The sequence below is a fragment of the Pelobates fuscus genome, chromosome 9 (genome assembly GCF_036172605.1).
Source record: "Pelobates fuscus isolate aPelFus1 chromosome 9, aPelFus1.pri, whole genome shotgun sequence".
Taxonomy (NCBI): Eukaryota; Metazoa; Chordata; class Amphibia; order Anura; family Pelobatidae; genus Pelobates; species Pelobates fuscus.
The window spans coordinates 160,207,972-160,225,724 of NC_086325.1; the positions used below are offsets into that span (position 1 = coordinate 160,207,972).

Consider the following 17,753-nt stretch of genomic DNA (forward strand, 5'->3'; position numbering starts at 1 on the left):
CTATAGATGCACGCGAACGTGTGGGGAACGTCCCTAATGGAGCCTTTAAGGAAGATATATCGACCCCCCGGATCGACGAGTGTGGCCTTGTGTTGGAATTGTACCGAGTGGGCGAGTAGAATCGCCACACCCGCCTTCTTCATGTCTGGGTGGTTGGCAAAGTAACCCTGTGGAAAGCGTCTATTCTCCAGTTTTGGCGCGGAAGTACCTCGGAAATGCGTCTCCTGCAGGAACGCTATGGACACCTTGTCAGCCCATAGCCTGCGCAATAATTGAGCTCGTTTCTCAGGGAGGTTAAGACCCCTAACATTGTGGGACCAAAGTTTAAGCAGCGCCGGTTTAAAGGACTCCATAACCGCCTCGCGGGAGTCCCCCGCCCGGGCTCAATGGGGTATAGTAAGGGTAAGCCTCGTCGGTCGAGTCAGGTATTTTCGGGAAGAAGGAAAAGTGGGGAGGGGAGGTGTGTGTCAGAGGTGTAGTCAACTGTCTAGGTAGGTAAGTCAGTCGGGAAACGAAAGGCAACAATGAACCTTGGTCGGGAATAGATTGTCGAGGGAACTAAAGTGAAGCCCTCTCCAACCCCAGACCAGTATGTACAGTATAGGTCAGTTGCGTGGGGTGCGTGGGAGGCTACCTATGGTATCGGTCGCCCTCTCTGGTAGGTGAAGTCAGTAGCGGGCTCCCTCAGCTCCCAACCCGCTGAGTGCATCCACCGACGGGTCAGAGCCCGGTGTGTCTCCCTGTCTTAGATATCGTGGGGTACCCATGCCGGTCCGAGTCACCCCCCCGGGACCCCCGAGTCGGCTATGTAATATGCTGAGAACGGGTAGAGACCTCTGATGTCGCGGGCCTAGCCTGTTTAGTAGTGGTCGGGGTCCCTACATCCCCTAACTCCTTGTCTATAAAGGCCAGAGCACTTCCGGGCCCACCCCCCCGTGTCCTGGAGCGGGTACATAGCATACAGTGTTGGGGGGGATCTCCTCGTCATACTGGATAGCCAGTTTTTGGGACTAATAAACAAAAACATTATCTAAAACCTGGTAAAACATGCACATAACATTCAGTTTCACGGGCTAAAAATCTTACCATCCCGCAAAATCCACAAGTTCCCCCGGAGACGCAGTCGTTCCGCACCGCGTCCGACCCCGCACCCGCCAGAGCAGGACCCATGGCCGGAGCCCAGTCGGCCGCGAGTGCGTCACGGGCGCGTGGCCAGGTCCCCCCTCCTCCCTGCCCGCACCCCCCCTCCCCCTGCCCCAGCAGCGGCTCGTGGCCTATTCATAACAATCATATTGTAGGCAAAGTTTGGGAGGTATTCGGCCCCCATACCCATATCTCGTGGCCGGTGAGGGGCAGTGTCCAGCAAACATCCCATCTCCCCGCCGGGGTGGGGTCCCTTGGCCGGCATGGCCGGCCCCCCATTGATCGTCCCATACCCGCCACCCCACCTGTTGTTGTATCCCCTGCTGTGGGTTTGCAGGACCCCGTATTGGTCACCCGCTAAACTGTCTCGGAATGCTTAGCCTCTCCCGTCCCGTACCCCTCCCCAAAGCATCGGTCCCCCAAGAGTGGGAAGATCCCGGGGAGTCTCGGGGTCTCAGTCCCAGGGAGGGAGGGGGGGGGGTGAAAGCAGTACATACCCTTGGCGTACAGTCCCGGTGTCTCTGGGCCACTGCATTTCTCTCTATGTGGTGGGAGGTCACGAGCGGTCCGCCGCTCAGGCCAGGCAGGTAAAGAAAAAAACGGTGTGCAGGTCATTCGTCGATGGGGGTTCTGCGTCTCCGGGGCCCGACCGTAGCTTATTCCTCCGGCGCGACCGGGCCACCTCTACGTTGGGGGGGGGGTTCCAGGCATGGTTCCCCCTCTGAGCATGTCGGCCGGTGTTGTCGGACCCGTAGGCCTTGCGGGTGGGTAGTCCAAAATCCAGTTAGGAACAGGCATATCCGGTAGGCCCAGCGCGTGTAAAAAGCGTGGGACTTCTGTGGGCCATCTCAAGACGTGCCATATATTTCCAATTCTTGCTTGTAAGCTGAACGGGTATCCCCATTTATAGTGAATCCTCTTCTCTTGTAGCGCATTTGTGATCGGCTTTAGGGCTCGTCGTGCATCCAAGGTAATGGCGGACAGATCTTGGTATAGCGCAATAGGCGATTCCATGTACCGGAGTGAGCGTTGTGTTCGGGCAGACCTCATGATGGCCTCCTTTAGCTGAAATGACCGGAGACAGCAGATCAGATCTCTCGGTTGGCCATCCCTGCGCGGAGCTCGAAGTGCCCTGTGTGCCCTCTCGAGTGCAAAGTCTGGCGGGGCGGCATCACCCATGATTTGGGCAAACAGGCCTTCGAGCAGCTCCCGCGGCGATTCACCTTCAGATTCCGGCATGCCCCTAATGCGTATGTTATTACGCCTGCCTCGATTATCAAGGTCCTCCACTTGGCGTCTCAAATCTAGTAGAATATTGCCTTGCCTTGTGGCTGCTAGCTCTGATGCCCGGTGGTGCTGGGTGGCCTGCAGGCTGTGTACCTCCAAATCGTCCACTCTCTGTTCCAGCACCGCTAGGTCTCGCCTCACTGCCGTGATTTCCTCACGCACAGCTGCTCGGAGCTCCGCAATGAGTTCCGCCTTGTCCCCCCTCGTAAGCATGTTTGCCGCAATAGCCGCCATGTCCGCGGACAGCTGGGTGAGAGTGTCTGTTTGAGTGTCTCTTGCGGGGGATCCCCGTGGGGAGGCAGTGTGGCTGCTCATACCTGGGGACGCGGGCGCCATATTGTTTGGGCCTCGTGCGCCGGCCAGCGGTTGCGGAGTGGAGAGGAAATCGTCCATAGGTCCCGTCGGGTGTCCCGAGGAGGGCAATGCCGGGCCGGGAGTGGCCCCCTTCTTAGTTCTCACCATCAGCGTGGTTGTGAGGGAGTTTATCGCTTCGTTATAGGGGCTTTAGCGGGTTAGGGCCTGGGAGCTCAGAAAGCGTGCGTCCTACTCCATCTGCAGCCAGGCCACGCCCCCCCAATTTGTTTCTTTTATATTTATTACCCAATGGTACATACTGAGAAATGAACCTTTCTAATATTTGTTGGAAGATGATCCATTTATCCTCAGTGTTCTTTTCACTAAAGAGTTTATGCCAGTCAATATATTGTAAAGCTGCCCTTAACTTATTGAAATTGGTCTTTTTAAAATTATATATTTTAGTATACCCTATGTGCTTTTGTTTTTTTTTAGTATATTTCAAAGGACAGTATATTGTGATCACCATTTCCCAAGTGCTCACCTACTTGAATGTTGGTCAAAAGATCAACGTGGTTTGTTAGAACCAGGTCCAGACAAGCATCTGTTCTAGTTGGTGCTTGTACAAGTTGTGACATGAAGGTGTCATTTAACAAGTTCAAAAATCTAATTCCCTTTGCTGAACTACTAGTCCCTCTGTCCCAATTTATGTCCGGGTAATTAAAATCTCCAATAATTAACATGTTACCCAGATTTGCAGCTTTCTCAATTTGCTCAAACCGCTGTTGTTCCTCATCAATATTAGCATTAGGTGGTTTATAACATACTACAACCAATACCTTATTGCCATTCTTTTGCCCTAAGCAGATATCTACCCATAAAGCTGCCACATTTTCCTACATCACATTCCACTTGCTTAAGATTTGGCTTAAACGCATGGTTGACATACAAACATACCTCACCACCTTTCCTGTTTTTTCTGTCCTTCCTAAATAGTGTGTACCAATTTAAGTCCCGTTCTCTGTATATCTCCTGTGTTCCATTATTCTCTCTCTCTCTCTCCTTTCTATCTCTCTTTCAATCCAGTCCACGTACTCTGCCTCTCTCCTCCCATTTAGTTTCCTTTCCGCTCTCTCCCCCTGTGTCCCTTTTAAAATAGTTCTCTTTTCCAGTCTCTCTCTTCCTGTGCACTTTTCTTTCAATTTCCTTTTTCCCGTCCCTCTCTGTTACGTGCCGCTATCAATCCATCTAGTGTCATTTACATGCCTCTCTCCTTCCTTATTTTCTGTCTCTCCCTTCTGCTCTCTTTAAATACAGTTCCCTTTTTTCAGTCTCTCATCTTCCTGTGCCCCTTTCCTTCCCATCCCTCTCTCTTTAATCCATTTTCCTTTCCCTCTTTAATCCATTTTCCTTTCCCCCTCTCTTTAATCCATTTTCCTTTCCCTCTCTCTTTAATCCATTTCCCTGTCCCTCTCCATCGCTTTCCCTCCAGTTTCCTCTCCCTCCCCCTCACTTTCCTGTGCCCCTTTCCATTTAGTTCCCTTTCCCGTCTCTCGCCTTCCTCTTTTCTCTTCCACAGTCTCCTGTTTCTCTTAATCCACATCCCTTTCCCTCGTCCACCTTTTCCTCTACCTATGTTTGTCTTTTCCATGGGTTTCATTTTCCTGATTCTATATTCCTTCCTGAGACTTTATCCCTCTTTTCTATGAACCTTTTGCTCTTTATTTTCCTGTTGCTCTCCACACTGTCTGTATTGTCTGCTTCTTTACCACGTCCTAGTATCCAACACTGTTTAATTATTCCATCTTTGTGCACTCGCAGAATAATCAAAATGGTTTGACTTACCTGTGTACCCTTGACCGCCGCAGTTGCATTCCTTTTTCTGAATTTTCCTGAGCTGAGAGTGTTTGCTGTGCACTCTTAGACAATGAGCACAGAAATCTACCAGGCCTTCTCTTAAACAGCTCAACAAATTACTCTGTGAGGGTGACAGGACACTTTTGGCACCATAACCACTACAGTGATCTGTAATGATGTTCAGTGCTTGGAGCAAGTTCCAAGCTTCCATTAGCCTTCCTTTTCATTGGAAGGCAGTAAATTATGGATTGTGTAGTCTCTGACCACCAAAGGCAACATATCCCATAACATTCTGTTGTCTGTAGGATGCTTCCATTGGGCACAAAGAATGGATGCAAATAAATAGAAAAGGTAGCACAGCTAATTGAATAGAAGTGGATGCACAGGGAAAAAATACAAAATTCTCAAAAAGTTAATTTACCCAATGATTTCCAAAGTAGTATAATTTAGCCAGCTGCATTTGACACAATTTTCTCTGGAATCCCATTTTAACTTTCTGCTTCGCTTGTCTCTGTTATCCCACCACACCGTTAACTAGCAGAGAATTATGAGAATGTAATCTAATATCATTAGGGACAAGAGTCAGCCAGCCGTAGGCACACCGCTACGTCCTTTAATTCAGTCATATTCGTTTTTTTTTTTTCCCTACAGTTATTACCCAGACTCAATTGTTCCCCGTTTTCTTTATGCTTCGTTCCATTAACCTCTTCCTTTTATGTTGTTACATTTTCTTCAGTCGGGAAAGGGTTTCTGTAATCTAGCACTCTATCCTGCAATAACCCCAGCGCGTTTGTGGGTCACTCTGGATGGGAATGGGTAAACACTAGCGAAGATGTTTAATTGCACACGTATACTGGCAGATGTTTCACTTTTTTTTTTTCCACGAGATCTAAGGAGCTGCTGAAATACGAGTATTTATAAACCTGGCAAACTTGTGACCTGCCCGGGTCTAAAAAAGGACAGACGAGGGCCACTTACGAGGGAGCTGTAAATTTCTATCCCCTTGAAACTTACAGGAACATTGTGGACTACATCCTATTTTCCAGTAATGCTCATCCCCATTTGCAACTTTCCAACCTTCTTTGATTTGCACATCTTCCCCCGTGAGCACAGGTTGGGGGGCAGGGTTAAGGGGTCACCTCCCTACCCCAATACCAAATGGCTAAACTTTTTATTTCACCATCGCAAGTGGACCCTATGACAGTTTAACCGTTTAGGTTTTAAAAAAATAACTTTAAAGGAAACAACATGGTAGAGATTGGTTTTGTTTTATAGAGCCACGTAATGATTTTAAGTATTGTGCCACCAAAAAGGCTAGCTGTTGCATACGTTTTTTTTGTTGTTAATTTTGCATACTCATCAGGGCTCTTACCATGTTGTCTGAATGTTTTTGTATTATTTCTACTGGTGATAGAACAAAAATAGGGGGACGGACGTCCTTCTGCTTATTGTAAACTTTAAACCCTTTCACACCATTTAATAACCTAGTTATCCATCCTATTCTTTACATGCAACTATGTGGCAGAAGGTTTCGATGTCCCGTGATATGTGGTTGGGGCATATTGTATTGACGATGTACTCATTTAGAGGATCCACACCCTCAATATTCTTGGGGGAAAAAATATAATCAATGTAAAACTAGGGGGCTGCTGTGATTAATAAATCCTCTAATTTCGGCTACCCTAGGTGGCAACAGGGATGCAATTAGAAAGATGTAGACCGCACTTTGGTAATGGGCCAAGCAAAGTATGGGAGGGGGGGGAGGAGGGTTAGTGTCTATATTGCACTGTAATGCTTTGAGCAGCTGCATTGGAACATGCTGTAACAGCATGAGATGTCACTTTGCACTTGCTGCTGGGCAGGGAAGATGAGATGCCATCTCACTTCAGCCTGATACCTTTAGGATGCTGTGTGGGAATGCAAGATTAGGTCTTGGGTGATTATAAAATAATGTAAAATATGTTTTGAGCAGCCAGAGGGTTGTGTGCTGGGAGTACGTATCTGTACGTGATCACCTATTTGTGTGTGTGTCTGGGTCTAGATCAGGTACAAGGGGGGGGGGGGGGGGGACCTGGCCAATGGTTTGGTTGGGGGCTCCAAGATTTCTGATACAGCCCAGGGCGCCAGACTCCCAGTACAGGCGATTCTGACCCAATCAGTTCCAAAGAACATTTGGATCTTGCTGTAGAAGAATAACATCACCCCGGGAAGTCCAGTTGTTGAGAACACAAGAAGATGATGTGCTTTAAATCTAACCCTCTTGTTAGTGCTTCGCTTTGTACTCTGCCTTATATGACAGTTCCGTCTGCAGAAATTAATATCTGTTGATGCTACATTCAGCCCTGTGAAGACCGCAATATCTCTAGGTGATCTTTTGATCTTTTGTTCCATGCTGCCATCAAACATGCTTATTCTGGGATGGTTTATGTGTATATGGTATGTGTAAACGTTGGCAGCTAGTCTTAGGCCCATAAATACCCTGCCCTGACGTAATAAAGAATAGGAATAGTAAAACACATGGAAAGGGAACAAATCTAACCCTTTGTACACCAGAGGGGGAAAGTCCCAGAATCCTGTCTGGTACTCTGAATTCTTCTTTCATATTTAATAGTTTGCACTTTTGATGGCTCATATGTTTAACTTCTAATTATGTAGACCAGGGGTGCTCAAAAAGTAGATCCCCAGATGTTTTAAAAACTACAGCTTCCATGATGCTTAGTCATTACAAAGACTTGCAAAGCATCATGGGAGTTGTAGTACTACACCATCTAGGGGTCTACCTTTTGGGCACCCCTGATGTCTCCTTGATCTTCTGCCAGCTATTTGAGTTCCAGAGTAAAAAGTGGCTTTCGATGACCTCTACAATGGCAATCTCTGCCATGTGTCACTTCTGCCACGTCTTATATTTGAAAAGTTGGTCAAAGTTGTAAAAGTTGAGCAATCGGCACAAACTTGCCATCGATTTCCGTGGTGATTATTCCACCTTTTGACACTTTACTCCTGCACGCACTTACTGTTTCATTCACTAGACACAAAATTGTAGTGAACTGAAAATAACATTTCAAATTTAAGGCTAAAATAGTCAAGTTGTGATTGTAGTGGAATTGGAGATTTTTCCAAATCACTTTTTGCCTCCAGGTTTCTAATTCAGTTTATAGTTATTCTCTATATGAATGAAGTAGTAAGGTTGAGTCTGGCACACGTTATAAAGCAAGCTTTCCAGCCATCCTGATTTTAGTGAAACAGTCCCAACTTTAGGGTCTTGTGCAACCATCCCAACTCCTCATACTGGTGTCCTCCAATAGGGGACAGCAGAGAACTATCCCAAAAAGCATACCTTAAGCACATCATTAGACACACTCACACGATGTTCAGGACACAAGCACTCCTCAGAGGGCGCGGAAACTGTGCTATGAGTTGGGACAAGCCGAACTCATTAGATGATAACCCTAAACTTAAAATTATCTCCCTGGGTGTTGACTACAAAAATCCTTGTTTTCCTTTGGAAAGCTTGGAAGTCCACTCCAAACTCTATTCCCAGTTCACCCACGTTATTCAACTTGAGAAAAGCTTCATCTTGAAGAAAATGGAGATTCAACATCAAGGTAGATCTCAGGGTCTGAAAGGTGCTCAGCCATTAGTACATCATTCGGGTATTTTTAACACGAAGAGAACTGAAAGCAATCAATATGCAATTAATTCAGGTCTGCAACTTAACTCTGATTTTCAGGAATAAAAGCCCATTTGTTTATGGATCACCATTCCATAACCATATGATATGAGATGACAATAGGTTTGCTAATCATAAATGTGTCTTACAGATTTGACTTTCCATCTGCTGCAGGTTCTGTAGTCCTTACCAAGTTATCGTTGGAGAATTATTCAAATGAAACCATAAACATATTAATGCTGATCGCCTATATGGAACTTCACTGTAATAACATATCACTCTGTCAAAAAAAAATGACAAAATTGAAATGCTCATCCGTTATTCCCCATTTTGCTGTATTTAATCATTTATCAGAAAAAAAAAACACAACTCCGGAATTCACAGCATAGGGTAAGGTTTCTTGCTTTCCTATAGGGCGCCTTCAAAAATGTATTGGGTTTGTTTACCCAACAATTTACATTCCTTGAAAACAAAAGGTTATGTCGCAAATGCTGTAAAAATATCTTCTGCGTTCCATGTAGAAATAGTGATTTACAGTATGAAGATACTCGGCATCTTAACTGGGGGATATTATGGATATTATTTCACTCAAAGCCATTACTCACACGTCTTGCTGTAATAATCAAAGTGAACATAACGAAAGCGTAGAATCTGGTTCAAGTGTCTGTAATTATTGTTCTGACGTTATAGGGTTTATAAACGGATATGGGTTATTGTTTAACCCCGGCGCATGTCGCATTGCGTTTTAGTTATAGTGTATTTAAGTCCTAAAATCAGTTTATTCATTTGACATGTAATGTAAAGGGGAGTGATCAAGAAAAGTTTTTTGTAATGTTGCAGTGTTTAACATAACTCCCAACCATCCTGAATTCGGCGGTTCAGTCACGATTTTTGGGACACCAGGGAACTGTCCCCAAAAATCATAGCAGAAGCACATCATAAGGTGTGTTCGCGCCATCTTTAGGGCACTAGGACCCTGCAGGGAGCACAGAAGCAGTGCTCCCTGCATGGGCTGCCCTCGGTGGGCCGGCCTGAGTGATGGAAGTATTCACTCCAAGCTGACCTGCTATTAACACTGGCAGACCCGCCCTATTTTGTGTCACTGGTCTACCTCCTTTACCTCCCTCCCACCGACATCCCGATTCTTAGGATGCCAGAGTTGGGCGGTATGTATTGAGGTGCGATGCATTACCTGTGGAGGCGCTGGGGTTATTGGCTAATTGCCTCTCTCCAGTGTGAGCTGCTGGGTTCCCCGAGTATTCTACAGACCGCAGTTACATTGTAGTGTCCATATTTCTTCAGTGTAAAAGATATTGTAGTTGTGGTTAATCGTCCCCTCCAGTGTGAGCTGCTGTGTTTAAGGCATATTCTACAGACTGCAGTTGGTCTGATGAACTGTTTGGATCAGTGGATCAGTCTGATATGCACTGCTAAGAGCAGGGAACTGACCCTCACTCCCCAACAATAGAGAGGTTGGAAGGGGGAATATCTTTTTATCTAAAGGTCTGTGAACAGCACAACTTTGTATCATTTATATTAACAGTTGCCCTACCATATCAAATGTACAGTTTTTGATTGTCATTTACTTTTAAGATTCTATATTAATTTTAAATCTGATATTAATTGCTTCTAAACTTTATTCTAAATTTGCCTACTTTCTCCCTCCGTTTCAGTTGGCCAGGATAAGGGCGATCAGATACAAGGCTCCTTGGAAAACCGTTCCTGCGTTCTGATTCGACGTGACTTGGTTGCACTCCCTGCCAGCCTCATAAGTCAGATCGGGTACCGCTGCCATCCCAAACTTTATTCCGAAGGCGATCCTGGAGAAAAATTGGAACTTGTCGCAGGTCAGGTTTGCTGACAGTCCTTATCTCAAGACGGTATTGAAGCAGAAATTACCAATATTAATTCATAGAAATAATTGTGTCTAGATAATTCAGATATATCTCTATATAGATCTATAGGTATATTATTCTCTGTTACAAGTTACCAAAGTGTCACCAAGGACACTAGCAATTTTAAAGGGGGAACATCACTTTTCTAAAGCTCAAAAATCACCTATAACTCGTGTTAACCTTTTTAATTATGCAATGCTTTGTTTTATTATAAATGTTAATTAAGGATTTAGTCATTGACCTCACAATCCAGTTCAGACCCAGCACAGAATCACGGCACACGATTCATTGGAGAAGGAGAAACATTGTTTGCATTTCCTCGTTTCTCTATGCTTGATTGGCAGGTGCAAAGGGCGGAGCTTCTAACAATGATTGACAGGGAGCCAAGATGAAAGTGCACTGTTCTCAGATAGTCTAATACAGTCTGGTTGATTTCTAAGTTTCATTATATTTTTCACACGTGACAAACGCATATATGTTAAATAAAAGGATACGTTAACATAATAAAAATCCATGACCGCTCCCCTTTTAATATTCATGTTTACATTGCCCCGTGCATGAAGATCAATTCATTAATCCTACATTGAATAACACAGACGCTGAGATGGCGCATGGTGATCACCTGCCCGGACCGGCGAGAGACTCCGACACCCGGTGACGGTTTTTCGATATTTTATGTGGCATCTCTCAGACTGTCAGGTTTACTAAACGTCTCAGACGAGCTAGGCAATGCCGGCTCTCCCAACAAAATCAATTTACTTGCAAAGCACAATGGCTCGGGCACTGTAAAAGCCTGTTAGCATACAGAATACCAACACTCGTTATCCTACTAGAATATTCATTTTGTAGCAGTTTACATTTTATGTGGAGCTATTAAATGTGACACAGGTTATTTTCACAGTGGAGGAACAACTGTAAATTGTGTCTTCGCACACCTGTGGATAGGGCCCATTTGCATTTTTCAATCTGCGAAGCTAGATTAATATCTCTATCTCATAATACATGTACGGCTTGCTTTATCTCCCCTGCTTGGCATTAATATCACCATTGGCAGGTGTTAGAGCCACATTTATTTATTTTGCTGAAAGGAGACGGGTTTATTTATTTTTATATTATTTTCTTCCGGTGAGCGGATTCTATTAACCTCTTGAGTGCCGGAGGGCTGTTCACAGCTTGCTGTAAGCTCTGTGGGTACTGATCCGGTGGTACAGTGGCAGCTGTAGGTTTTTAATGACCCCCAAATGGATGATTCTTCTCTCCCTGATCCGATTCGTACATGCTCTCCCTTTCTCGTGTTTGTTCTCTCTTTCTTGCACGGCTTTTCTCAATTGCTTTCTGTATTTTATTAACCCCTTAATGATTAAAAATAGACCACGTATTTCATTTTACAAAAGGGATTCACCGTAATGCGTGTTATGAGCATCGCATGGCTCTGCAGTGAGCATATGGGCAGGACAAAGCTCTTAAAGTGGAAGTAAGAAGTTGAAGGCTCTGCAGGGGAGCAGAGCAGCATAATGCTCTACAAGCGGGAAGGAAGACGCAGGGCACCAATGCCGAGGGTGATTAGGGGAAATTTGGGGCAATTGCAGGACAAAGCATAGCGCAGACTGCATTATCTAAAAGGGGCCCTAATGTTTCTCTAACAGAACATCTCCGATATCTAAATTCTGCATTCCTGCAGATGTTAGTCTGGGTTTTGATGATCCTAATGGGCTGCTTATAATGGATCCGTATTACCTGCGCAGTCGGTAAACGTCGCTATTGATGATCAGCTAATTAGATCAGTGCTTGTTCTGGCTACCAGATATTTCCTGAGCTCAGCAAATTGCACCATTAATGCACTGTTTAGTAAAAATAACTAGGGCGTACGTATAGAGACCCCCCCTTTTATTTCTCAGTTACCCAGGAGTCTGATTCAGGGGACCGTGTTCCCAGAATGCAGAGTAAGGCCTGGCGAGTAGAAATCTGGCGCGCCTGTGTCCTAATGCAGACACCCTCCCCATCTCTCAATGTGCATATTGACTCTACTGAAGAGGACGGGAGTTTTGCTTCTCTGCAGTCAGCAGAATATAATTAGAATCAATACCCGCAGAATCTCTGAGCTGTTGGTCTATGTGTGGGAGTTCATTTAAGGTAAAGAACAGAGGGATGGTGGAGGGGGGAGAGGGAGGCAGGAAACTACTGCTACCATAGGGCCTTAATGGTATTTTTTTTTTCTCATCTTTTTAATTCCATCGATTTATCGGTGACTGAGATTTGTAATAGCACTACGGTCTGCTCCTTTCAGAAACATTTCATGGCTGCAAACATCCCCCACCCAGTCTCCTTTCTTTCTTAATGGGGTGGAAACTCATCTCCATCGTTCTAATGAGATTAGTTATCACCCTTTGCTTGCCAGGCAACACACTTGGTTTTGCAGACTTTCTTGGTACTCAGAGGGTTAAAAATGAAAGATGATGAAGGTAAAGGTTTCAGGCTTATGAAGAACATTTTTTTTTTTTTTTTTTGCAATAAGCAATTTTTAACAGTGGGTCCAACCGGCAGACAGAAATTGCCTTCCAACAGAAACCTATCCATTTAGTCAAATGTTAATGTAAATAAACTACAGAGTTAATGTACATATTTCTGGGAGGGGTTTGACCAATGCACCATTTAGATTTAACTCTCTGATGTTTAAAAAAACACTAAAGTACTAGGAATACAAACCTGTCCCTAGTCAGAAATGGGTATCCCCCACCTTGCTAGCAATAAAAATTCTAAAATAGAAAAGTTTTACTACCCTTTTTCCTGTGCCGAGACTCCCCAGCACTATTCACCTCTCCGCCTCCCGCGCCATTATGGAAAAGGCATGGCCTCCTCTGTCAATGAGGATGGAATGCGCATGCACGGTGTGTGCCGCACATGTATTCACTTTCTCATGGGAAAACATTGAATCGGTGCTTTCCTATGGAGCTTCCATGTCACATCAGTTTTACTCTATCCGTGCCACAAAAGTGCCTTTTGTGGCTGGGATTGACGGCCACTATAGGTGGATGTGACAAACTCTCCTTTCCACGTGAGTTTGCCACGAGCTCCTGGAGGAGCCTGATTGCCAGCCACCTAAAGGGCCGTGCGAAAAGGCTCATAAAACACTTTGTTCATGCCCTTTCTCAATTCTGTGTGTGAACCGAACAGGCGCACGAACCATGGACCACTCAGTTTGTAACTCGTTTCACTGCAGTGTTCTAATTGTTCGTCTGGATGGCCGCTGTTCGCATGAACGACACCAAGATGGTAGCCATCTTGTTTGCACGAATGCAGGCAGCGGTGTTTGGTCGTCGAGTTCATGGAACTGAAATTGGACACAAACCCCCGATCACCGCTGTACTTCCAGCATCACCTGCGTTCGTTTCTACACCACTTAGAAGGGCACTGAAGAAGGTGAACAAGCTCCAGGGTAAGTATTGACTATGTTCGGTAGTTTGTTCGTTTTTAAACTACCACACTAGACCGACCACTAGCCATGATTTCATGGAACTGTTTTGGGCATAGGACTATGTGCACGGTCGGTCAAATAATTGACTTACATGAAAATCCCGAACCCCTGAACTGATCTGGGTGAATTTTGGACATGTTGGTCACTCAGATTGGGTCTATCAAGGGATGGAACTTTTGTGGGGTTTTCGTGTATTTTGGGGTGTTTTATACATTTTATGTTTTCTGTACCTGGAGATAATGGAGTTTAGTACAGTTCCTGACTCCATTATCTCCCAGGCACAGGGGGGGGATTATCCTGTTTTGGGTTTATCATGGGTTTGTTTGACGGTGTCCATAAATGTATAAAAGCAGGCCATCTGGCCAGATTAAAATATTCCAGCTAGTACTCCCAGAACAATGTGTCATCTGGTTACTGGGAGGGGAAAGGACTAGAGCTCCCAGGACGGAGTGTCGTCCAGTTCCTGGGAGTGGATAGAGCAAGTCCCTTATTCGGCTCCAGGATCGAGGGGTTCCAGGACCCCAGTCAAGCCACGGCGACTGGGAAAGAAATGCTGAGGTTTTTCCCCTGTTCCAGTTAGGAAGCAGCCCTTTGGCAGAGGTACCCAGCCGGGGTACACTGAGCTCTGCTACAGTAGACTTACCCCTGCAATGTAGACAATGTTTTTTTTATTGTATGGTTAAAAGAACAGGGACAGTGCATCAAGACCACTTCATTGGACACTACACTGCCCAAATACAAAAGAAATATAAATAACAATGAAAACATGCATGCATTTAATTATTCAGGTTTCATTGGGAATATATCTAAAACGACTAACAAAAGATCTCTTGTCTGCAGCCCTCGCAAGCCCTCCCCTTCTAGCCCCGCCCAGACTTTCTGTGTCTGTCCAATCACAGACTTCCCAATGCAGCTCAATGAGAAGTCTTTGCAAGGCAGGTGCTCTGGGCAACTGCTGCCTCTTGAGTTTATCTCCACTGAGCTAAACAAACCAAGTAACAGGAACGGATGTCAGATTGGCAGCCAATACGGTGCAACAATCTGAACTTTTTGTAAAATGAAAGAAGACTCACACTTCACACATAAAGCACTTCTGGAAGGGTCTAGAGTGTCCCTTTAAGCATTGGGCATTTCTAGTTGTGATTTATTGATTAATGTCATGAAAATGGTATACCTCAACAACAATAGATTTATATCTAAAATAAACGAGCATATCTCCTGACATTTTAAATAGACAAAGAGGGACACTTTAATTTTAGGGGTTGGGGTTCTTCTGAGAAATTACATATGACTTACTAATAACGTGCAATTAAAATGTAATTTTTGAAATAGCTTAATTGATGATTAATTTATCGTTTCTGATTACTTTTATGTAAATACATGTCAACTCCTAAAAATGTTTGTTGTATTTACCACAATTCTTTCTGACTTGCTTTAGGCTCTGGTGTTTACATCACCCGCGGCCAGTTGATGAATTGTCACCTCTGCGCAGGTGTAAAGCACAAGGTCCTGTTAAGACGCCTGCTGGCCACTTTCTTCGATCGGTAATGCTCTTTCTGTTGTCTATATAACCGTAGGCCATTGAGAAGAAGGCCCATTTTTATTATTATTTTGTGTTCCTAGGCAGAGGACTATTCACTAAAGTGAGAATCAAAAGTGAATTTTTAAATTTAAGGTCAAATAGTCAAACTATAAAAAAAAAAAATCTCCAAGTCACAAATGATTTCAGTTTGGCTGCTCTGGTCTTAAACTTACTAAATTCACATTGAATTCTGACTTTAGTAAATAATCCTGAAAGGGTGTCAGTTTAGCAGTTAGGGACTTTGAAGGCTTCTGTCCATCTTTTAAAAATCTCTATTCCAGTAAGAATCTGCCAGTAGCTTTACTCACCAGAACAACTACAGCTTTTTGCATTTGTCCTGGTGAGTATAGTCAGTCCCCATCGGCTTTTTTTTCCGAGAAATGCAGTGTTTACTTACAGCCTAGTGATAACTCCAATGGCCACTCCTCAGATGGCTGCTAGAGGTGCTTCCTGGGGCAGTACTGCACAGTGTGACTGACATTCAGTGTCTCCACCCTCTGCATGGAGACACTGAACTTTCCCTTATAGAGATGCATTGATTCAATGTATCTCTATGAGGAGATGCTGATTGGCCAGGGCTGTGTTTGGCTTGTGCTAGCTCTGATCCTGATCTGCCTCCTTTTCCTATGGGAAAGCCTTATGATTGTCGTTTGTTCAACACTTCTGATGATGTCTGTCAAGCAGGCAGATCAGGGACAGAGCCAGCAGCTGCAGACTGGAATACAAGTACGGTTTTACTATATAAAGAGGAGTAAGGGGAATCCAGGGGGGCTAGATGGTGGTTTTAACACTATACAGTCAGGAATACATGTTTTTGTTCCTGACCCTATAGTGTTCCTTTAAACTTTGTCCAGAAAATATATATGTTCTAGATATATGTTGGTACCAGTGTGTGTCTGATCAGCCTGGCATAGCAGATATTCTATATCCTACTTTAATGATGAATATTTGAAGTTTTGATAAGAGGTTTGCATCCAGTATCATTAAAGCTCAATATAATTTATTATCCTTTTAAAAATCCACTGGGAAAATAAACCTCTAAAGATAAATATACTAAACTGAGAATTCAAAGTGAATTTCAAATTTGAGATCAAAATTGCCGAACGGGAAACATCCTCTAAGTCCACTACGCTTTCAGTCCAGATACTCAGACTTTAAATTCGAAATTCACTTTGTATTCACCGTGAACTCTCACCTTAGTAAATCACCCTATTGGCATGCAAAACCAAAAACTGGGCGTGTGAGAGTCCTGAGGAGAACAAATCAGGCGTAGAAAGGTTAGTCATACCTTCATGTCCATAAAATGGGAAATGTCCATTATACAGTGTTTATGTGAGTACTTTTCTGGTCTAATATATGCATGATTTTCCAGTTTACTGACTGATTTTATTTTGCAGGAATACACTTGCCAATAGCTGTGGTACTGGCATTCGGTCGTCAACCAGTGATCCCAGCCGGAAGCCTTTGGATAGCAGGGTTCTTAACGCTGTCAAACGTAAGCAAATGGTTTAATTTTCTATTCTCCAATAGCTACATTGTAAGGCGCAGTCAGGGCCGGTGAAAGGATTTGTTTACACAGACGACGATGCAATTTACCCCCCCACCCACCACCAAATAAAGTGTCTTTACCTGTGTCTCTTACTTCCACCAGCCCCTTTGTGTGTCCTTTATTCCCCCCCAGCCCCTTTGTGTGTCTTTTTCTCCCCTCCAGCCCCTTTGTGTGTCTTTTTCTCCCCTCCAGCCCCTTTGTGTGTCTTTTTCTTCCCTCCAGCCCCTTTGTGTGTCTTTTTCTCCCCTCCAGCCCCTTTGTGTGTCTTTTTCTCCCCTCCAGCCCCTTTGTGTGTCTTTTTCTTCCCTCCAGCCCCTTTGTGTGTCTTTTTCTCCCCTCCAGCCCCTTTGTGTGTCTTTTTCTCCCCTCCAGCCCCTTTGTGTGTCTTTTTCTTCCCTCCAGCCCCTTTGTGTGTCTTTTTCTCCCCTCCAGCCCCTTTGTGTGTCTTTTTCTCCCCTCCAGCCCCTTTGCGTGTCTTTTTTCTGCCTTTAGCCCCTTTGTGTGTCTCTCTCTCCCTCCCCCCAGCTCTTTGTGTGTGTCTGTATGGCTGGGGGAAAGAAAGAGAAACACAGACACAGTTAGGGTCTGTAGTAGGGGGTAAGGGGCCAGGGCTGCACCTGGGAGTCTGGGAGCTGCTTAAATTTTTTTTACAGAAAAACAAAACTAAAGTGTATTCCTCCCTCCCGGAGTATTACCTTGGACCTGGCAGGGGGAAACCTTATCCCTGGTGTCAGGTGGGACAGGAGCTGCAGCCAGCACACAGCAGCAAGTGAAGTCTGCCAGCCTCTTCTGATGATGTCAGGAGGAGCGCGTGACTCTCACTGCTCTTCTCCCGGACTCCCCAGCAATCTGGAGACAGGTGATGTGAATAATTTGAGTCCCCAGCCAGAGGCAGTGGATTCGCTGCCTTATGGACGTGCAGACTGCGTGAAACGAATTGGTAAATCAATAGGTATGAGACCAATTCTGGCTCAATTAAGAGGCCGTTCTCATATGTAAAT

At 44.8% G+C, this 17,753-nt stretch overlaps 1 protein-coding gene across 3 annotated transcripts in view; it reads left to right on the forward strand.

Moving 5' to 3' along the window:
* Positions 1–17,753, forward strand: part of NACC2 (NACC family member 2) — a 123,318-nt gene that overhangs the window by 103,354 nt on the left and 2,211 nt on the right. For all 3 annotated transcript variants that reach the window (XM_063432883.1, XM_063432885.1, XM_063432886.1), the window contains exons 3-5: positions 9,925–10,098; positions 15,060–15,165; positions 16,601–16,698. In XM_063432883.1, the coding sequence (XP_063288953.1) occupies positions 9,925–10,098; positions 15,060–15,165; positions 16,601–16,698 (378 nt within the window). The remainder of the gene's footprint in view (positions 1–9,924; positions 10,099–15,059; positions 15,166–16,600; positions 16,699–17,753) is intronic.